At 40.5% G+C, this 23,405-nt stretch overlaps 1 protein-coding gene across 12 annotated transcripts in view; it reads right to left on the minus strand.

Annotated features, from left to right (window-relative positions):
• Window positions 1–23,405, minus strand: part of LOC6611549 (slowpoke-binding protein) — a 33,124-nt gene that overhangs the window by 4,785 nt on the left and 4,934 nt on the right. For 2 of the 12 annotated variants that reach the window (XM_032717865.1, XM_032717870.1), the window contains exons 2-10: window positions 16,172–16,257; window positions 14,840–14,916; window positions 4,698–4,905; window positions 4,400–4,636; window positions 4,121–4,302; window positions 2,482–2,692; window positions 2,366–2,377; window positions 2,135–2,260; window positions 1,924–2,066 (exon numbers count right to left, since the gene is read on the minus strand). In XM_032717865.1, the coding sequence (XP_032573756.1) occupies window positions 1,924–2,066; window positions 2,135–2,260; window positions 2,366–2,377; window positions 2,482–2,692; window positions 4,121–4,302; window positions 4,400–4,636; window positions 4,698–4,905; window positions 14,840–14,916; window positions 16,172–16,216 (1,241 nt within the window). In that variant the 5' untranslated portion in view covers window positions 16,217–16,257. Of the gene's footprint in view, window positions 1–121; window positions 446–1,923; window positions 2,067–2,134; window positions 2,261–2,365; window positions 2,378–2,481; window positions 2,693–4,120; window positions 4,303–4,399; window positions 4,637–4,697; window positions 4,906–8,226; window positions 8,395–8,717; window positions 8,838–9,180; window positions 9,645–14,839; window positions 14,917–16,171; window positions 16,258–23,405 lie in introns of those variants that run through there. The other 10 variants (XM_002036052.2, XM_032717834.1, XM_032717829.1 and 7 more) reach the window with 10 other exon arrangements.

A 23,405-nucleotide genomic window follows, 5' to 3' on the forward strand; every position in this document is an offset into this window, starting at 1 on the left:
TAAATATATATTCTGCTGGCCCTTTTCGATGCAGGTTCGGCTTGTTGGTGCGAAGTGGTTTGCTTGCTGGGTGGTGCAGCATCTCTTGGTGGTTAGAGCATACAAAAATATTGCCACTTACCACATTTGGCTACGACAAACACTGCCAATTACTTTTTGCAGCATTTAGATTCGTTTCCGTCTGGTATAAAAACATTAATTTTCGTACAAAAAATGATGTGTTTGCTTTATCGGTTTGTATATTGATTTTATTTAATTTTATTCAGGTATTCATTTGGGTTTTATTTCACACGATATTCGTTTTGTAAATTTGAATTGTGAGATATTCTTTGTGAGTTGTTCATTGTTGGTTTTGGGTTCGGGTTCGGATTTCTTTGGTTTTGGTTCGGTTCGGTTTGGATTGGTTTAGTACATACGAAAGACTTCATAGGGCGCAGGCAGAACACTGATGTTGTTGTAGTTGTTGTTGGTTTTTGTTAGTCGAACAGGTTATGTAAATAAACAAATGCAGAAATGCAAGAGTTTGTAAATCAAAAACAAAACACACACATAGGTAATATAAACAAAAATGAACGTTGAGAGACATTCAAGAGCGGATCGGTATGTGTGTAGTAGATGATGGGTTTGGTGTAGCGGCAACTGTAACGGGAACTGCAACGGTAACGGGTTTCTTGGCGCTTTCGCAACACTAAGATAGATAGATACACACACACACACAACAAAGTTGAGTAGTAGTAGGCGTTAGGAGAGAAAGAGAGAGTAAAACATTGCATACGGAAAAATACTTTAGTTGAAAAAATCCTCCACTACATATTTTGTTAGTATTTATGAAAGTAAAACATGCGTTTGAGTATTTTAACATATTATTTTTTTAAAGGCAGCAGAGTAAATTTACACAGGGTCAGAGATGCTTAAATATACATGAGGCAGCAAATGAGCACTTTTTCCCTGTATTTATTGTTTTGGGACTTTTTCTCTGGCTAGTTCCTTGTTTCCTCGTTTTTATCACTCAATTATATTCCTGTCTTGTATGCATAATTTTAAATTCTGCCTACGGTTTTTGGGCAGACGGGTCGGGCTGCGCAGAGTCCAGGACATTATCATAATTACCTTTAGACACGCACAGGCACACGCACATCGTCAAGCGTGTGGCAACATTTTCCGCTTTATCTCGGCTCACAGCGTTAGTTTGTCTCGCTTTTTCGCCATTTCTTGCTTCTTTTTGTTTAAAGTCTCCACAGATGTGTGTGTGCATTTTTCTTTATTAGTTCCAATAGCGAGTGCACGGCAAATGGATTAGCGGTTCTGTGCGGGGTTATACATAATTGGCGCCCAATGTGGGGCCTACCTATGCGGTCTATTCAAATTTTATTCTATCCAGTAAGTTTTTTCTTTTAAAGATATGTTAAAGTGCAACAAAGTTAGGAACACTTATGTCATATTCGTCATTACGAAATATCCTTATTGGCTGAAACTCAGATGCAATTAATAGAGCCTATGTATATGGCTTCTGTTTAGGTTTGGAGTTGTGAATCCTAATGTTAATTATACAACATTTTACAACAAACTAAGCTAGGAGAAATTATTAATACGGACTTTTAATAAAAATATATTAAAATAAACTAAACAAACTAAAGGCGCTACTGGAATAGTATATTCAAAAGCCATTATTCTTCGTTATCAACCAACTATTAGTTAAACAGATTTGTTATTTTTCGGACTCAAAACCCTAATCCTGTGTGGAATTGGTAAATTCTTGATGAGCATACAAGACTTGCTTTTCCTTACACGCCGAAAAAACACGAGTATGAGTCAGTGTGTGTGTGGTGAGGGAAAAATGTGAGATATGCCAGTGACCGACAGAGTAAAATTTGCACGTTTGCATCTAGGTGAAAGAAAAGCTACGCCGGCAGAAACACTCACTCTGTTCGTCGATCGTGCGGCGTCGAAGGGGGCGTACAGGGCGAGTTGGCCTCACTGAGGGAGTGGCCCAGGGAGGCGCATTGGCGCTTCTTTACCGCTTGCAGCAGGTTCAGGGTGGACCTGCTGAGGCTCGGCTTAATTGTCTGCAAATATATCACACGTTAGATGTATCCGTCAAAAAGGAGATCATTCGCTTTATAGAGGTACTTACACTGAAACAGGGACCGCGAAGCTCGCGCAAATCGATGCTGCGAAATAGATCGCATAGGACTAAGTCCTCAACGGAGGGGCAGACACCGCTAGGCGGCTCAAAGATTAGACCTAATATCTCCAGAATCTGCAAAGAAGATTACATAGTCTAAGTAAACTTCGCCTCGAAACTTTTTTTGAAAGTCTCGTTAATTTGTAACAGTAGGATGTTAGCAAATAAACTATACTTTACTTGTTTTCTTGTCTGAAAAATAAAACAAAAATGAAATAATAACGTAAAAATGATAATGGTATTTATAAAACAGAAGCTATTGGTATTGCTGTAATACATTAAAGGACTTTACTGACCTGGCCAATTTGTGGATAGTGCTGCAGCTCCATCTCGAGCACCCGCATGGACGGCTTGGGGGTTGTCAGCTCCTGGCCCGTGCACATCTCGTAGAGCAGGTGGCCAAAGCAGACGATGTCCACGTTCTCGATCTCGGTGACCGAGCGGGACCACATGACGGCGTTAATGCGCGAACTGAGGCCCAGGAGGCCGTTCTCCAGGCCCGATAACCTGATGGGTGAAAAACGGAATAAGTGTCACGGAAAATGCATAATTAAATGGCGGACCCCTTGTGCTTTCCTTCCCTTTTGTTTCGGCCTTAATTATGCAACATATTCGATGGCTACCCTGCCGTATATTGATGGCCAACACGTGGAAACGTCGACCGCAAAGTGTCTACTTTTATGGATTTATGTGCGAGCGAGAGGGAGCAGGTATCATCTGCCATCTCTTTCCCCACTAGCCATGTGCCTTTATGACAAAGAGCGTATGTCAGACCTGATATGACAATATTATGGCACTCTACACAACACAGAGCTGTATATTGCGGATTGGTTGGGGCTTTCGGTTCGAGGGTCCTGCCGTCATTTCCTAGTATTTATTAGGCCAAATGCTGCTGACTAGTTGGAAAGGTATCCCAAATTGGCTGACAATGCTGGTTCTGAAGATGCTAGTTGCTGTGTGCTATAGTTTATTGGCTTTTGTTGCCAGTTGGCTTTGTTTATTTTATGATCAATTTAATTAGTTTTAAAAATCAGATAATTATAAATATACGAAAAAGAGCATTTGAGCTTCAAAAAGTTCAATACAAATTGCTGAGTCAATAGGTTATACCAGAAGTATTTGTTGCCAAATTTGTTAAATATTAACTTTTGTAGCTATGATAAAACATAAAAAGCGTTTTGCAGATATAAAATCGTTTCTTTTATTGTCATTGCAAATTTCCTGAGATTCTTAACTCACTTGAGCAAGTATTTTCTTTTCTATTTCGTCAATCAGCTTTTCAGCTTACTAAATTCCATTTTACCCGTTTTCTTCACTTTGGTCTTTCAACTTTCCTGTGGGCCCTATCGATAGCTGTACGTATGTATAAGCACTTTATATGAAAATCAGCTTTTAAATGCGCACAGCGATACCCTGGCGACGAAGGCAGCAAAATTGGGTCATGCACTTGGCGCAAACTTGAACGCAGAAAATCCGCACTTTAATCGACTTTCACCTATAGGAATTCTAGCTTGCAGATGCCCCTCTCTTTTAGCCCCGTTCCTGGGCTGTAATATAAGCATCTTTTTTCGCCGACCATTTATTTTTAAAATGGCAAAAAGGTAAAGCTTTTTTTTTGTTACACCCATTCGATGTTTGCTAGTGGGTGGTTTAGGGTGGCGCTTACGCGTTGTCGCACAGCAGCTACATGGATAGGGAGGGGGACAGCCAGGGGCTCACGAAACAGGGACATGCATTTAAAGTGCCCTTAAATGGGCAACGATTCTGGGGAATTTTAATTTGCCATTTAGGCTGAAATCGATGTCGGTTCTATTTGGGTGAATTTTGAATGACTGAAATTTTGCAGTGGGGATAGGGGCAGGCCACCGATTCGATATCAAATATTGCAGCCATTATTAAATTAGTTAACAGTTGAGTGGGCGCCAACGGACTCACCTGGCTGCCCCGTTCTGCAGGATGACATTGCCGCTGTGCAGGTGACCGTGAAGCGGAAAACCGCGCTCCTTCAGGAAGAGCAGTGCCTCCAGGATCTGTCGTCCCAGGCGCTGCACCTGGCTCACCGGTAAGCCATTTGGCTTACGCGTGTACTTCCTGGCCCACGGCTCATTCCACTGCGCCTAAAAGGAGAAATAAATTTGAAATCCATTAGGTTTTTAAAAAGGGGAAAAATGCTGGAAAACAGCCGGATTGATTTCAATCCCTTCAAATACTCACCTTATATATGAGATCTTTAAGACTGCCCCGCGAGTTAAATGGCGTCACCAGGCAGGCGTAGTTATACGAGCTGTTGCGCAAAAAGCCCAAATCCAGAACGGGATATATGTACGGATGATGCAGCGAGCCCAGGAGTTCCATGAGTATTTCCCTGGCGCATTCGTTGGGCGGGAGATCCTCGAAGGCCACACAATCGGGGGGCAGAGGTAGCAGAGTCTGTAGACGATCCGTGCGTACCTAAAATACGGACAAACATCACTCTGTGGATACAATAAATCTAACTTGGGGAAGCTCTTACCGAGGCATCTGTGACAAGAAACCAGTTCTTGCCATGCCTCGAACCGATCTCATCCAGGTGGGCAATCACTTCGTAGCGCCCATTGGCACCCTGAATCCATTCCTGAGTGGCATTCAGGGCCTTTTCCCTCTGAGCCCGCTCCCGGGGACTTCGCTCCACGATCCCATTGCCACTGTCCAAGGCGGAGTACTGATACTTGATGTTGGGTCTGAAAAATGTCAACGGAACGTTAGCTGTCAGCCTGTTTAAATTCCAGAGATACAAAATGTCTTAAGAGCATACTTAGTAGAAGATTTGCTAACTAAGGAAACTTGATTGTATTGTACAACTAAAACTAAATGATTTAGACATGGATTTTTCGAAAATGTCTTAACATTCATCGCATCACTCTCAGTTTGGGCAGGTATTTACACAATAAACAGGAGTTAGCACTTAACACACATTTTCCCACAAGCTCCCGCATTTAAATTCGTCTTTCCAATTTCATTTTATGGCTTCACACTTCATTCACAAATATTTTATTTATTCATCACAAGATATGTATGGGTGACTTTAATCACAATCAGCACTTTGCATTTCAATTTACTGGGATTAAAAGGCATTCTAATTCATTATCATTGATGACCTCGAAGAAAATAGTGACTTTTTACACTTTACACCATCATATGTCTAAGTGTACATTGTTAATACTATCAAATGTTTTATGGTCTCTTTGTCTCTATAAAATATTAAGAACCTCACTGGCTTTACATTCAACAGACCACACATCCTTATACGGTATCTATCCCGTACAAAAAACAGAAAAAAATTATCATGTATAGGTCACGTATAATCGTTACTGAAATGTTAGCCAAAAAAGAGAGGCACAAAATAATTTGGACAGGACAACATTTTTTCTGGCAAATTGTGGAAGGTGCCGCAGGACAAAGGAATTTGCAACTCAACGTGGACGGACAAACAACAAAAGGAAGGGCCAGAGGAAGAGGAAGTAACTGCCTGCACAATGGCGCAGCGGAAACGGAAGCATGAGTTTATCATTTCATTTCAGTTGCTTTTTTTTGGGAACTATTTATTTTTTGTTTATTTGTTGCAAGTGAAAGGTTGTATAAAGAGAAAAGTGCAGTAAAGCAACTGAAAATGAAAACGGTGTCAAACGAAATGAAAAATAGAAGAAAAGCTAAACAAACTGCACTCACTTGGAGGCTTAAACGAGAAAGAGATGTTAAGAAGACAGAATAACAAAGGCAGAAAATGTAAAAAAAGTTGGTAGTAGAGGTTGAGAGCCGGTCTCATAAACAAACACTTATGGGCCACTCAATCAAAACAGAGCGAAGGTTAAGCACATCCTCGGGTTAAGTTTAGCATGTGTTTGAAAATTTAATAAGGCGCAAAACGAAGAACAGTAGAAAGTAGAGAGCGGAGGGCAGCAGAGGGACAAAAAGAAAGTGAAAGTGTGTTCGTGTGTGGCATAAAATGTTGGCCAAGAGGCTCCTTTCTCTTCCTCTCACCCCATTTCACTTTCATTGCGTCACAAGAACTTGCAGAAGTGGAATAAAATCACAAGCCCACACGAAAAAACCACCTTGTACCTTTCTTAGCACACATTTTTTCCCAGCAATTTATTTTAAATATACTATCTCAGAATGGATACCAACAAATGGGACCAACAAATAACATTTTCACATGATTACATTTTTTTTCTCTGTGTACAAATGTGTGCTAGCTAGACCAAAGCAACCAAAAGCTGGCAAAACTCTTTGCCCATTGCCTGTCTCTTTAGGCGCACGGCTTGCGCTTTTGGCCAACGGTGCGTATGTGAAATATTTCTCATTTCCCTGCTGTTCAAAAGACCTTGACTCCGATTGCAGCTGTAACGGGTTTTAGCATCTAACTGTGTATGTTTGTTGAAGAGTGTTTCTCCTGTTTGCTTGTTGACTTAAGCTATTTTTTGTTGCAAAGAGAGAGAGAGAGGTGACTTTCCCTCGTTTTTACTCTTGATGATATTGCAGCTTAAACATTTGTCAAACACTCGACACACTTGTTGTTTGTCAACTGTGGAAAGTGGGTGGGAATCAGAAGGGTACATCCTAAGAAATAAATTTGGGGAAACGCTTAAGGCTTGAACTCTTCAATAAAGAGGAAAATAAATTGAATTTATCTTCATGACTATTTCGATAGTAATAAATGAGTTTGAGCAGTCTTCAAAGCGTCGTAAGTTATAAAACGTCTATGAACTTAAAAGAGCTTTCTAATCAGGAAATATTTGAGCGATTGTTTAAAATAAAATGATATTAAAAATAATGTTCAAAATCAATCGTCTTTACCAACAAAACATTGGGTAAAAATTCAAATTAAAGCCCTTTAAAAGCCGAATGAAATTGCTAAACAACCTTTTCCGATTTATCGAAGCAAATTAGCCAGGGTCAAAACATTCTGGGAAATGCTTAGATATATAAGGTTATGGATAGATACTTTACAGTCAGACGAACTCGATTGGCGGCGAACTGAAGTTGAAATATTCGGATGCCGCGCGTAATTAACGTGCTCGTGTGTGAAATTTTTTATTGCATACTTTGCGGCACTACCACATGCATATTCACCTGCTCGTTAGGGGCACACAAGCACACTCACACCAACTCACATCGACAGACACTTACACACACGAACAGATGCTCACGCTCGCTTGCACATTCATCATACGGCTCAGCACGTAGAATTGTGAGGAGTGATGAAGAGAAGGGGGAGGAAGGAGGCAGGAGTCCTCACAGATACTCACACACACAGTCGATTCAATTTTCGAGCGAACTTTTGTCAAGTTGATAATTTAATTTGCAATTTTTGTATGGTGTGCCTGGGCATCTAATTTGAAGAATTTTCACCTTGGCAAACTTTCACCTGCCGTTGGAACAAAGAAAAATAGGGGATACGGGTGGTTGGGAAATGCATTCTATCATCGCACTTAATGCTTTGACTTCGGCAATGCCTTTGGCTTTTCATTTTGAATGAAAAAACTTTTCAAGTAAAGTTGGGTAAAATATTCAGCAAAAGAGATAAAAAGTCTGTTTAATGTTAAGGGAAATAGGTATATACATATAATTTTTGATTTTAAAGAACCATTGCCCACAAAAGCTTTCAAGTTAATTACTTTTTTGTGGCTGCCTTTCAAACCTCTTGAAAACATTAGACACATTAGTTGGTTTTTCCTCCGAATTACTTGCGTTATCTCTATGTATATACTTGTGCATGTGTGGTACATCAAAATAAGTTCGAATAAAATGAATTGTTTGGTGATTTTTTCTACGTGTGGCAAACATTAAAAGCATTTCAGCTTTATTTCTATTCGTTTTTGGCATGCAAAGTGCTGTAGAGCTGAAACGAAAACTCAAGTAAAAGAAAACAAACTCGGCAAGCAAAAGAAAAACTTGACATCGAAATCTAGTGAGGCTGATTCTGAATTTCAAGTGTGGGTGCAAGCTAAATACGAAATAGATTAATTTAGTACAGTTTAGAGTAGAGTAATAAATGCAACCTTGTTGTCAGTACTGAATCTATGGTATCTCTACTTCCGGTTTCCGCTGGCATCGACTTGCTAAAGAAGAGCCTAGCTAGATTGTCTAACCTCGCGCTAACCAGCGGCGATTTCTCCGAGTGCTCGGATAGATCTGAGTTATCTTGCTCCGAGCTCGCCGACCGATTGCTGCAAATAGAAGGGTACACAGTGGTGGTTGCGGTGGGTGTTTTTTGGTTGGTTTGGTGGGTATTTGGCAAAAAAAAAGAAAAATATACAAAAGAAAATACTGCGATAAGTGTGTGTTCTCTTCTCATCTTGGTTCGTCAAAGAAGCTTCACTTAACGAAACCAAAACGTGTGATAAACTAAATCATAAATCGAGGTACCTGTGCACTGTGCTCGATTTTGCTTGAGTGTGTGAGTGGGGCTCACACACACACACCCGCACACACATTGCAAAAGTCCTATATACACACGCATATATATCTCGGCGATCGGTTGGGTACTCACCTACTATAGATCTGTCGGCGATTGGCAGCTGTCAGGGCCGAGACATCGAACTCGATCGCCGAGTTGGAACGTTTCAGGCCGTTCGCCTTGTGCAGCTTCTTCATAATGTTCCTCACTTTCCTATCGCGTTCGGAATCGGTTATCGGGTGCATTTAGTATTGAGAGACAAACACATTGACATTTCGGAATTTCAAACTTTTTTCTAATTAGGCGGTTGAAAAAGAATTACTTTGCTTTCAGAGGTATCATTAAGTTTCCGAAGATTAAAATTTTTTGTATAATACTAAAGAATATATTGAAAAATATTGAATTTTAGAAACCCTGCCGGATCTTTTAAATTCAATTTTTTGTATTAACCAATGAAGTACGCAAATAACTAAATTCCTGAATCTGCAAAATGTTCGTTTCCACAGCTTTTCAAACAGTTTGGAGTTCCTCAATTCTTGGGACACGGAGCACTCACTTTTCGGGCACTGGTGGTCGGACGAAGGGATCGTGTCCTGTGACGGCACTGTTCCGATTGTCAATCCGCTGCTGCTGAGCGGCCTTGTTGAACTTGAACATGGTGAAGGACTTCTTGGCGCTGGCCACCTCACACACACGAACGATGATCTTGCGACTGCTCTTGAAGACCGTGTTCAAGGTCTTGTAGACGAGAATGGAGACGGACTTGGGGGTCTGGGGATTGTGGTGCGGATTGTGGCTGGGCTGCTGGGTTAGAGGTGTGGGCAGAGATTTCTGCTGCTTCAGTTGATGCACTGGAGCATGCGGCGCGGTCGACGCCGATGATTGTGATCGGGTGATGACTTTGCTTTCCCTCTGGAGATTATTCCGATGGCACTGATCCCGCTGATCCCGGTGGCAGCTGATGATGAGCTCCGGCTCCGGATGCGACGCTGCCGGGACGTTGACCTCGCTGCAAGTGTCCTGTGGTGTTTGCAAGTGTTTTTGTGGGGGAGTTTCGAACAAAAGTTGAGTGGCCGCGGAGAAATGGAAAGAAATATGCGGTAGAACGATTTAAAAATTGATTTATCGCGAATCGAGGACGTAGCACAGCAACGAAATGAAAACGATAACGGACAGAAGCGCTTCGTGGAAAGTAAAATGGGGAAATTATAAGCTATCAAAGCCATTTCTATTACCCCGGCATTTGCACTTGCTCAACAATCGTTCAAAGAGTGTAAAATAACTTGGGTTTAATTATTGCTGTAAAAGACAATCACAAAAGCATTTTGATAACGGACTTTGCCAAGTCCTTTTGTTTCTTTTTCAATGTGTGTTTGTGAAACGGAAGGAAAAGGATAATTAAATGAGGGATAAAACATGCTTTAGGGCATATGCCAATTTACCAATTCAACTAAACTAATTTACAGCCAATTTGTATAAAAGCGATATCTAATTTTAGGAAATTTGCATAAAAGTATTGCATGAAACTCAAAAAAATAATCCAACGAATTTCAGCGTGTCTTGAGTGTTGATATCTTAGCAGCCAATTGAAGTTGTAAAAATCAAAATTAGTTTGCTTGTGTAAAATTGTGGTTTTTCAGCTTTGCTCTGGTGATTTAATTTGCTCTCAATTTGGTGGCTAATTTGCATCGCTCGATAATTTGACTTGCTGATGCAACGAAAGCAAATTTACCTACCGACTGCGATCTCTTAGGCAAACTTCGCTACAGTCCAAAAATGCAAGACACCTAAAGTCGGGGTTCGATGTTTACAGAATTTTAGTTTTCAATTCAATTCATACGTTTTGCAGGGGTGAATGGTGGGAAATCAGGGGGAAACAGCATTTAATGAATTGCGATGAGAGCGAAACCCACTTGACACCGATCGATTTCAATTTGCAGGTTTATATCATTTAATTGATTTTCCCCGTTTAATTTTACAATCGTTTAATTTTTCGGTTGCGTTTGACGGAGGTTTGTCTAAGCTTAATTGAATTTCACCAAACTGTGACAGTAACCCAATCTAAAAAGCTTTCTGTATATATCTAAACTTATTTGTTTAAAATTATATTTCTATATTTTTAAATATTCCGTTTGAGAGAAGGTCCATGAACTAATGGATATAAGTATTTGTCATTAAAATTCCGAAAGTAAAACAAAACTTTTAAGAAAATTCAACAATTATTTGACAAAGTTCGAATTTTCAAGTACTTTAACTGCAAGCAATACTATTTGTGAAGAGCACGCTTTGTTTTAGCAGAACAGCAATTAAAATATCTGATCCGATTTCTATTTCAGATGCCGCCGCACATCACTCACTACTGTGGCTTTTGCTGTTTTGTTAATTAAAAAGTACACGCCCCTTCGGTATGCAAAACTTTTGAAGTTATTTTACCGAAAGCGAATGCGTTGCAGTTCAACGAATGTCCTTCACACGATGAAAAGTAAACCACAGGAGCAATAAAAACAACCACTTCTATGCCGGCAACAGCGGCGAAACAATGGAAAGGACTTTAATAGACGCTTAAATAAGTCATACGCCCCGTGCGTCGCGCCTTTTTCCCCTCAACAGCCGCTTTACATGTGTGTGTGTGTGTGTGCGCGGCGTGACATTGAGCTGAGTATAGAACTGAACCAGCCTTAGTTTTTGCACGTGTTTCCAGCACTTTACCACCCCCGCGACGGCCTATTTGTCTAATTGTCTAATTCTAATTTTAAATTGTGTTTAAAGTTGCTGTTGTGGACTGGTTTAATCGTATTTGTTTTTGCCCAGTGCGGGCAAAACCCTCCCACCGCCCATTTAGCTATATAGGAACCGCACACAAATGCTCAAAGTTCGTTTCTGCCTTTTACTTTCAAGACACATTATTGATTTTCCTTTTGGGAGCGGTGTAAGTGGTTCGTTTTATTTTCTTTGAGCTTTCAGGTGTGCACTAGACAATCCCCACACCGCCCACTTTCCACCTGTCTGGGTGTCAAATTCGTATTCATATTCACAATCACGATATGTGAGTTGTGTTCTGGCTTATCCTTCACTTTGATTATTGCATTATCCTGTCCGTCACTGGCTTGTTCATTGCAAATTAAATTGTCAATTTCGGTAAATGGCTGTGGGAAACGCAATGGAGCGCGGAGAGAGCTCTACACAAATGGAAACAGATGTCATTAATCAATATGGGGTTTAGTTCTGCGTTTTAGACATTAATTCTCAGCACTTTAATTGAATCGTCTTTGGAAAGAGCTCAATATCAATATATTACTCACGTCTCGAGTTAAAAATAGCTGATAAATGTGCCCTTAGGCAATTAGTAATTATTTTGTTTAGGTATTATGTGGGCTTCAAAACAAAATGATTAAGACGTTGGGGAACTTCCGCAGGTAAAATATTTTTTCTTGGGCATTATGATACGAATTCATAATAAATGAATGAATAATAAAGTGAATGCTACATTCTGGAACAAAAATTAAATATTTTTTGCGTTTGCGCTAAGAAAACTAAATTTTGTATAACAAACATCACTTTTGGTATATAATAATGCCTAATGCTTGTTCTTGTGTCCCATATTTTTTATGTTTAGCTTGATTAATCTACGTAAGTATCACCATCACTGGCTGTACAAAACGACTCCATTATTTTCACTCATTTAATCTGCCACCGAAAATATCAGGGACCGAAATAGAATTGCACATTAAAAATGATGATGATGGAGATGATGAGCGGAGTGGCACCTGCTTTCGACGATTCTGGGCTTTTTCCACCCTAGACCAACACTTTCCACGACCTCTTCGCCTTCATTATGGTTGCACTCATTGTTGATTGGGTCAGACAAATTTAAATAAATTTTTAAATAGTTTCGGAAACGTCACAAAGTTGGCAAAGAGTTGACGACCGCGCGCTGTTTAATGGATTATAATTTTTGGGAGCACCGAAATTAACTGTGCAAAGTTCCAACAAGTTTTACAAAGTAGTTCACTCGCTGACGCGCCGAAATTTAGACGAACTTGGTTGAATATTTAAGCCATGAAAACGTGGCCAGCACGGTGCTCGGGTCGTCCGTTAATGAAGGTGCGATTCGAGTATCGTTGCGCCTGGGGCGAAAACTATGAATTTTCTTCATTCCAGTCGGACTGAGGTGTGTTCTTTGTATGGACGTATGTATATACCAACATACGCTGGTGTAAGTCGGTACTAATGCCGATTGTGGGTGAGTGGCTTAGAGTGTTTGCGTGTCCATATCGCTTCACGTTTGTGGTCGTATTTGCGGTTGACTCGTCTGACCGACTAGCCCTCTCACTCGCTCCCCTGCCAACCGACCGACTGTCTGTCTGTCTCGCTTTCGACTGTGCGTTTTCCCCTTCTAACTGGATTATAAAAATTGATTTTTAATTTTTATGACAATTTTCCAACTGACTCATGGCGAGCACCGTCGCTTGGCATTCGCAAAGAATGCGCCTCGTCCGTTCATTCCATTCCCATCAGCTCTCCCTTGGCCAACGGAGCAAACGAATCCCCTCCATCGAATCCCATTTGAACTTGGCATGCCAGTTTGTTTTTCTTGACAATGGGCTAACAATGTATGGATAATTTACCGTGGGGCCAGCGATAAGAACGGCATTACTGGCACACGAAGGGCAAGGTCAACGCAAGTCGATTTTTTGGTGTGGGAGCTCTTACTATTTATAAAGTTTAGGGAATGGTTTCGTTTAGTTAATGCATAAGCATTAATTGATGTTGATTTGCATTTGAATAGCCATTTCTAGTTCTCAAATTTCAGGGTATATCTTCCTCTGGTTTTTATTATAATATTTCCTCAGCACATAAACCTAATTATACTGGCTTCACTGTGCCATGTCTACCATTAAAAGTGTGGGAGGTGTGTGCTTGCGGCAAATAGTCGTGATGTTGCCCACTTCGTGACACATTAATCATGACCCGCTCAACGACTGTTTACCTTCGCTCTGACCAGCACCCATCCACCCACTCAGTGCTCACTCCATTTTCCACAGCTCCCAGGACATTCGGTTGTATGCAAATATTACAGTTTGTTTGTTTGCGGGTTTGCCTTTGATCGCTCCATATGGAAATTGGAAAATTTTTTACGCGCTGGCCTCGCGTGAAGCCAACATGAAAATTGAGGAGAGCAAAATGAAAATGAAAGCCGTTCGGGGCGGTCATTTGTCCTTAAAGTGCGTCCTAGCTGCGTGTCCCTAAGTGAAATTTATGCCCCCAGTCTGACATTTACAACACAAAGGTACACAAGAATATTACGTAGCCATACTAGCGGCTCCACAAAATTTTACAAAACTTAGCAGAAAAACATAATAAACGATTTGAAATCAACATAACTTAAAAAATGTATTTATCTTCCTTTAGTTATCTATAAGTTTTACGGCTATTGCGGTATTGAGCGTCATGATTTATAGAAGTTCTACTGTATATTTATGGCATATATTTTTCACTGTCTGTCCGGACGAAGTGGCGCCAACAATCGTAATGGATCCTGGCATGGAAACGGGATGAGGAGACCCAATGGTCACCGCCCTCTAAATGCCGAAAGTCAACTGCGTCATTGTTGGGGAGAAGAGGCCAGCCCCAGCTGAATTTCCTCCATTTTCCGAGGGGTGAGACAAAGGGCCCCGGGCCAGGATGGCCAGTCCCATTTCCAGTGACCTTGCATCATTAACTTAATTGCTCAAACAGTCGTCGGTCCGTCCAATTGCCGGGCTGAATTATTCAGTTGTTCTGCTCGGCCAACTGGCAATTTTGCGTCTTTACTAATGTCACCACAAGCTCATAGAGGAAGCGCTGTCTCTCTCTATTCGGGGCTGCACTGGAAAAGCCATCCGACAGAACCGTTTTTCCATGGGGGCTGGTGAAAATCCCCACGTGCATTCGGTGTCGTCGTTGGCCCGTTCACGTTGTCCCCCATTTTAAAGGGGCGTCACGTGTAGCGGGGCTTAGGCCCACCCACCACAATTTGACATTTTTTACGAAAACAAAATGCAGAGATACGAAGAGAAAAACCAGGCCCAAACAATTTTCGCCGGACTAATTGGATTCAAGAGTTTTCTTGCTGCGTTTTCCTTTGTCAACGCATATTGCAACAGAAATATTCATATTTATTCATATTTGAAAGTTTACTGTCAGTACAGCCTAGCCTATAGTTAAATACATACCTGCATCGTCTTATCCAGTATGAAATTACAACAATTCCACCCAATATCAAACCACCTAAGGCACACCAAAAGAGGGTCTGAAAAGAATTAAAGAACAAAGTGAATTATGAGTTCATATTTGCTTAAAGTAATTTATAAATCTATACAAATTTTGAGTTCTTCCACGTCATCGATCATTTTTATTATAAGAAATCTAAAACCCTTTTCATGATCCTTTTTACACTGTACTTGTTTCTTTTTCTCAGCATTAATATAATAAAAATATATTTTTTCCAAAAATCATAAATTATTTCTTATCAGCTCACCTTTTCGCAGTCGATTCTCATCATTGCGAAAAAGGCCTTAGCCTTATTTTCAACACTTACCCAACTTGGCAAGTAAAGTAAAGTTTAAAGAACAACTTGAAATCATTTTCAAAGAATCATTCATTTTAAGAATTTATTTTTTATGACATGTAAGGCCAAGACCGCTGAGCTTGTAATTAAATTGTACATTTTTGTTTTCACGCTTTATTAAAGGAGGTTACTTACTAATCATTTGCGAAAATAATCTTTTTAACTTTGAAGACAGACGGACAAGCAAGACCCAAACTTGGCATCAAATTTGGAGGTGGATCATCAATTTTGCGGCCAGAGATGTCAATTGCAGTTGGCATTTGGGGTCAGAGACAAGACCAAAGAATGTCAATCCAGAAACGAGTCGATAGAAATCTGATTGTGTGTGCAGGAATTTGCCGATTCACGAGGTCACGGATGATTTATTGATAAAATGTCTGGATAGATCAAGAAATATGCATAGCCATATGATTGGAAGGAAGAATTTTCTTTATCACTTTCCGATTTAAATGAATTACTTTGGTATTTTGGTTTGTCTCCTGTACTTTGTACATTAATATGATTTAAGTGATTAATGGCCATGAGTTTAAATCAAATGTGACTTATTTCCATAGACCTTTCAATAGTGCTTGGGCAAGCGAAGATTGAAAGTCACGTTTGCCGCCAGTTCGGCATTTGCAACAATTTTCGAGCAATAAAATTCAATTGCCAGGACACACACTCGAAGGCATCCTTTGTCCCAGGCTTTTGGGCTCATCCTGTCACTGTGGAACTTCCTGCCAGCCTGGCATCCTGCCAAATCTGAAACAATGCCACATCAGCCTTTCCACCATTTCATTCAGCATTTGTGGCCACTTGTCTCCGCCTAACTATTTTTTGGCAACGACTTTGGCTTTTTGGCCAGCCATTTTTATGCCTCAATAATTGCAACAGTACAGAGTTGTTACGTTATAAAAATTATAATAAATTTTAGGAAAATTCTCGAAGGGATACTTACAATCCAGTAGTGCGTTTCAGTTTGTCTACTTGGATTCAATTGCATCGCACGTTCCTTTCATCTAAGAGCACGTCGCAGTATGTTAGCTGCAATGGAAAATCCATAGATTGGGTTAAATAAAGTTTCATCTTAGTAATATGAGCTGGACTTGCAAGACTAAAATTTTATTTCTATTCTCGTATTTCGAAATTTTCTTTCTTCAAGCTTGCTTCAAAAGCAGATAAGGTTAGAAAAAATGTCAACATCTAAATATCGAGCATTGCACAGTGGTTCCCATTGTATGGGGAATGCGGCCAAAAATACTACTAGTTGTGGTAGGCACTTGAATATTTATATGAAAAAATCAGCCGGATCGGACCGGATCTTGAGGCGTAAAGTTAGAGCAAAACAAAAACAAGAATAAATTTGAATAGCTAGACCAATTATGAGAAAGTAATTATACATTTAAAGTCAAAATTTGGACTTTGATTTTTTATTTTTGGCCTATGGGGGGAACCACTGAGCATTGGCCCGAAATCCAGTTCCTGTAATTACACATTTATTGATTTGTCTTTGGTCCGAATATAATTGACAAAATAGCAAACACTGCCGCCCACTAAGTGAACTCAGCTGAGCCAACAGCAAAGGCGATTAGCTCTGCTCATCGAATTTTAAGAGCACTTTGTCCAGATTGGAGTGGTGGGAGGGGCGAAATGGGGGCGGATGTCCTGGAAAAGTTTCTACTTGGGGTCCAAGTGGAGGAGCTCATTGCGTTTGATTTACGAGGACTTGTTCAATGGAGCGCACTCAATATTTTAGTAGCTGCCGCCTCCGCAATTATCATCTTCAACGGGCCAAATATCTTTGCCTTAAATGCCATGCCTTACTTTTGGCATTTACGCAAGTCGAAATGAAGGTGGGAAACGGCAAACTGTTGATTTCCCTGCTTTTCCCTTTGGAACTGTCAGTCATGTTGTTTTCCTGTTCGGCACGCGTCTGAACTTTGAACTTTTCGGGGAAATCAAATGCTGGATATATGCCGATTGCTTGTCATTAGATTATATTTCTTGAACTCATGAAGATTCTTAAACTTAAAGTGAATCTTAAAAATCCAAATAAAATATACGAGTAACTCGAAATCGCTCCAGTTAGTTGACTTATTCTGCCAACGATATCCAAGCAATCGATTTAATATTGATCTTCTAATACACATAAAAATTCCTGTTTCAGACACACCCCTTAATTCATACCTAAATCTACCTTTCCATTTGACCTGATTTACCGATACTCAATATACTTTCCGTACAACAAAATATGCAAATATCTCCGACTTACTCTTCAAGTGTAATCAATGCTTTTCTACTATTTCAAGGCTCTGCTGGCGTTAAATTTGCATAGTGCCACTTGCGTGCATTGCATAAATAGATTTTTCACTCTCAAAAAACCGAAAACGGGTATATTATATAGAAATAGGAAAAGAATTGCAGTAAGTCCGTGAGGAAAGTAAGGGGATTGAAGTGCGTGTAAATGTTTCGAAGTTCAAATGGAAATTCACGCTAGAAATTGGTAGTGATTAAGTTCCATTGCTCGAATTTAAGTTACTTTCTAGATGATTTACTATACTAAGTTTTTGCATTAATGAAACTAAGTACCTAAACCTTAGCCCCCATAGTCGACCTCATTCTTGTATTATTTATTTTCAATAGAACCGAATTAGCAATTTCGCATTCCACAGTACCAAATGAGGTAATCTGAATTGATGACAAACGATTGAGGATTGCAGGCTAACACTCGCACTTTATTCCCCAGGCTCTGATGTCGTTTTTATGCCGCACATGAATTCTGTCAACGTCCCATCAACAAACAGTCGAGTGCCCCACACCGCCAAAAACCAAATGTGTTGGCATATGTTATGAAATTAACGAGTTTACTTTATGCGGGCAGCATTATAAACAGGCAAATAAAAATGGCCTAATAAAATTGTCAATAATGCGACACCCACATGCGGTGCGGAAATCAAATGAGGGTTAGCAAAGTGCGGAGAGTGGCTGAGATAAATGCTGACAACAAGGACATTACTCATACGCAACGTGTGCACGCTTCGACTGGAAATCAACTGCAGCTGACCAAAAATCAGTGTCACTTTCAGCGGGTTCATTTATCATCGTTTTGCCTTGGCGGCATCCAAGGATTGAGGGTCAGAGGAGCTGGTCCTGGGTCCTGGGGCAGCTGTCATGTTGAGCCAGTCAACGTGATTTGTCTCGACGCCAGTCAAATCAAGTTTTTCCTAGGAGTCGTGCCCTTTCGCTGGTGGCACACTGAGCGAAACGTGTGCACCATAGAGGAAAATTATTTTTCCACTTTTTTGTTTTCTTGAAAATGGCCATTGATACTTTTTTGCCATATATTAGCTATCTTTTGATAATTTAGCTCACTCTTTTATAATTTAATATTGTATTATGTGTATACTCTTTACTATTTTTTATTGCGATTTTAATCTCTGTGCATGAAAACCGCACCCACTATCGGGGAGGATGCGATGAGAAAATGTGGTGCCAAGTGAAAACTTTCAAGGTCCCACGCACACATTTCCTCGTTGTTGCGTGTAAACTCATAATTTGGCGGCACGGTGAAAGTTTTGCTTAGAATTCGTTGTCGCTCAATTTGATGCGTGCGATGGGCGGTAAGCGTGGGGCGTGGCTCTCCAGGCTATTATGATTATCGTTTGCGAAAACATTAATTAGAAGGTCATTGGCGAACAGCAAGTGCTGTTCGTTAATAATATTAATTAAGCCATTACGCTCAACTTCCATTTGGGTTGGTTGAGTGTCAATGGAATGGCATTACCCAAACTTAATTGGAGCAAAATGTAATGCGACACTGGGGAGGGGAATTACGGAAGAACTAATTGTAGCCACTTACACACGTAAGGGTATATATTAGAGTAATAGTTTTAAGCTAAGCCAGCTAATTGCGAACTTTTAATTTAAGTTTAACTTCTTCAATGCCTTTTCCTTTTATTCAAACGTAGGCCAAAAAGGTTGGACAACGTAACGCTATCGTTTTACATTTTACAATACCATCATTGTTGTTAACAGTCAATATAACACAAGAATTCTTGAATGCTGATAACATTTTGTAGCATTTCATTGAATATTTAAGTGCAGCGCAGATTTGGTGCGAACTTTTTCCCTTAGATTTAGTTCTCTCCCATTTGCCATTTCTTTCGGCTCATCTCTCACATTTTCCCATTTCCGCAGATCAGCCAAACGGCAATGGCAATGGTAATGGCCAAGAAAAGCGGCCGAGTGGCAGGAAAGGCAAACAACGGCATGGAAAACTAGATAATGTGGCAAGCGAATAAACAAATCTCGCCATGGGCCTCTATATACACAGTTGGTCAGTTCCGCACAAGTCGGCGTAGAAAATGGACGCCGGCTATTCGCCTCGAAAAGTACGTGTGAAATTATCATTATTCAATTGTGTTTTTGGGTAAAGTGCGAGTGTATGTTTTTGCGTGAACGGGAGTGTGTTTATGCGTTGGTAAATTGAATTTGAAACGCAACGCAATTAAAGAAAGTGAAATGCGATCGAATTAAAATGCATGCAATCAAATGCGAATTCAAATCAATAAAATTGATTGCAGAGCGGGAGGGGAAGTCAAATAACGGGCAGGAAAAGTGGTGGGAAAAGCTTTTACCGACAGCCCACGACTCTGAAATTTGTTTGGGCAGATCGCAGGATTGACCATTCACTGGAAATGTGTTTTTAATGTTCCAGCTATGTGGTAATGACAAAGAGTCCATGACCACCATCTGTGGTGCGGATGCGGATTCACCTGCCGCACTTCGTGGCCATGTTCGACCTTTTCCTCTTTCACCTTTCACTCCCCCGAACCGGATGTAATAAAGGCGAACGAAGACGGACATGCAACGGAAGTGCAGAAACACCCTCCGCGGCCAACTGCCCCAGACTTGGTGCCTCGTAAATTCGGATGGTTTCTGTTATTTACGGTCTGTTTGATTGCACAACAATGTGTTTATGTGGAAGGTGACATTTGTAATTGCCAAGGAAGCCAGGAAGTCGACCCCGACGACATTCGCACAAAGCCATAATAGTAATGGTAAACGTAGTGGGACGTTGCAGGTGAAGGCACTAACCATAAATCGCGATTGCTATCCAAAGGAATGTTTTTTGTGAATGTGTGTTGGGCTTGGAGGTCACCCTTAAAAAGTTAAAAATAAAATGAAGTCAAGTGGCTTTCCAGCTTAGTGTCCAATCCGATTCAAACCTCGAGATCTGTTTCGATTAATTTTAAATGTAAAACTAGTTTGATAATACATTCCATTTATTGATATTGATTTATTGATTGATACATTCCACTGCTGCTTCGAGTAAATATTATTAATATGCCAAATCCGGTAGCCGCGGGCTACCACATGGAATCGAAACTGAGCAAATAAAAGTGTTGATCGAATTTATTTTTATTAAAATGTTATCCCAGCAGACACCTCCTCACAATCCCAAAACCATGTGGCACTGAATCCTGGCACTTGCTGGTTGGCTGCCACGTCCTTGTTGACGTTTTGTTTGTTTTTCCCTCTGTCGTCGTGGTCTTTTTTATTTTGTTACGCCAAGTAAAATTGAATTCAGCTGAAATCTCTTTGAGTTCCTCACACGTTCTTATTATTTCACGGAACAAACAGAAATCCCTTCCAGCCCACAAAGATTTATCCTTCGCCTTCCGTTATTTTCTGTCAAAATTGAAAAGTTTCTCGGGGAACAGCCGTCATAAAAAGCAAGAAATAAGTTCATAGTGCCAAGAAGGATATCAGCGATGTTGTGGCTATGTTTGCTTTGCTGTCGCCTCGCATTTTCGAAAATGTTTTGCATGCGAATGTTGTCCAAGGACACTTTTTGCCGTCCTCTCGCCCCTAAGCATTCCAGCCCTGACACACATTTTCCTTTTCCGCCAAGAAGCGGAGGAAGTGCCACCAAAACGCTGAAACGGTTTCGGTTTCGCTGCCTACCGGTAAAGAGATTAATTAACCGATTCCGGCTGCCAGTTGGCACATTTCCCTCTTCGCTTGCAGTTAATTAGCGCACACTCTTGGTGGGGGGTTGTGTGTAATTTCCCAGGAAATCATTGCAGAAAGCGCTGACGTCATTGACATATGCCCCAAGCTTCAGATGGCAAGGGAATCCGACCAACACGTAGACAATGCCTCAATTAATCCCCATAATGGTCGAAAACCGCAGCAACATTCGTTCCACAATGTCAGTCCCGAGATGTTGACAGTTGTCAGTCTCCTTTTGTTTCCGCGGCAATCAGTCGAACAAATTGCTCTGGAACGCAGCGAGGAATTATAACTGGCTATGGGATAATTGTTATCTGGCTGCTGACGGATAACTGATGAGATACAAATGGGCTCAAATCAACGTCTGAGCTGGCTTAAAACAGCAGTCAGATCTGACGTCTGGCAAAGGAAATCAAGGGTTTTTATAACACAAGCCTATTAAATATGGCCAAGTATTGAATTGCAACCCTTTTAATTATGGTTCGAAATAGCTCTGTACAAAAATGTTCTTTTAATCAATAAGTATTTGCTTTATTGATGACCTATATATACAATTATGAATAACTTTTCATTTTCTTCAAGCTTTTTGTACTAATTGCCTTGAAGATATTTAACTATTGCGAGTGCTGTTGAATTCTGAGTTGCAAGTGATTAAATTTTGATTATTTGTTATGTATTCAACATTTATCAAGTTTAAATAAAATATTCCGAGAACGAAACTCATTAGTTTAATATTTTGTTTATTTTTTGCGTTTGTTTGATTTGCGCGAATAAAACGTTTTCAATTAATAAGGAGTCCAGCCAGATGGAAACACGTATATTCGGACTGTGCATAAATGATTAATGATTGGACCTGTGTCCTGGTCGTGTCCTTTCTATTCGCAAACGATGCGCAAAGGACCGTTCACGCTGGACTCACGTCTGCTGTCCACGCTGCTATTTAAATCATCCTCAATTGCTCCACATTTTTCCGACTTTTCCCACAATACTCCTTGTCTAGCTCGGTGGCTGTCAGTCATGTTTGCCGCTTTGCTTGTCCGCAGGATTTATCTGGACCCCGGGTACTTTACCTATTTTTTGGGGCTCCTCTTCGCCTCTCGCTTTTCAATAACAACAGTTGAGTGGGGGATTGATATTCCGCCTTGATTTAATGAAAGGATGTGGCTTATTTTTAATGCGAATCTAAGATGTTAAGTCAACTGCGGAAATTCCTAGAGGAGTGAATCAGTGAATCAGGAGTGAAAAGACTCAATTCCCTTGGAAATCTGCAACTGAATTCCATTCAAAAGTATGTTTATTTCCATTTCTCAATCGCAATCGATTAAACGGCTGAGTTCATGCATATAAAATGTATCCAAAACGTCTTCGTTTGAATACCCCAATTAGAATGCAGTGAATACTAGCTTGTGGGGAATATATGGAGATCGTTCAAATGTTCAGTTCAGTTAAAACCACCTGCTAATCCAGCGCTGTTCAGGGCCAATTCCGACCCTCGTTCACTCAGCTAACTTCAGGATTATGCAAATGGATGTGCTCTCTAGTTGACTTGAGTCCTCCCAAGCCGTGTCCCACTTTCCATTATCTCTGTTGGATAAGTAATTATGCCAGAAATTACAATAAACTTGCATTCGCACACAAATTCATTTGCATATCCCCTCTGGGCGGGGTTTGGTCATAACATGCGACCACAAATTGACATTTGCTTATTGAGAAAGCTCGGTTTGGATCCCCTTTCACACTGAGCGAAAAGACAGTGCACCTACTTGAATGTTCTTGTTTAAAAAATATTCAAATGTATTATCTATTAAAATGCACCTATTTCATTGTTCAGAGCAAAAGGGATAGGAAAAAGTATATTTCCATGATAAATGTACTATTATTTCACTTAGTATATGTGGGTGTGACCGGAATACGATGAAGTGGGTGTTGGGAAGAGCTTGTCCTGGTGCACACTAAACTGCGGTTTGTGGTCCATATCATATCGTACCTGAGCAAGCGACTCACAGGCGAAAAAGCCCCTTAGGCGTCTGCTTTGTGTGAGATATTTTGCCTCCTTTGTCTATCTGTATGCCCCTTTCTTTTTGTTTCATAGAAAAGTGGGTTCAATCTCATTCAAAAGAAGAATGTATCCTCTGAGAACTGGCCCCGAACTGTTGACCGATTTAATTATGATTGCC

The sequence above is a fragment of the Drosophila sechellia genome, chromosome 2L (genome assembly GCF_004382195.2).
Source record: "Drosophila sechellia strain sech25 chromosome 2L, ASM438219v1, whole genome shotgun sequence".
Classification (NCBI taxonomy): Eukaryota; Metazoa; Arthropoda; class Insecta; order Diptera; family Drosophilidae; genus Drosophila; species Drosophila sechellia.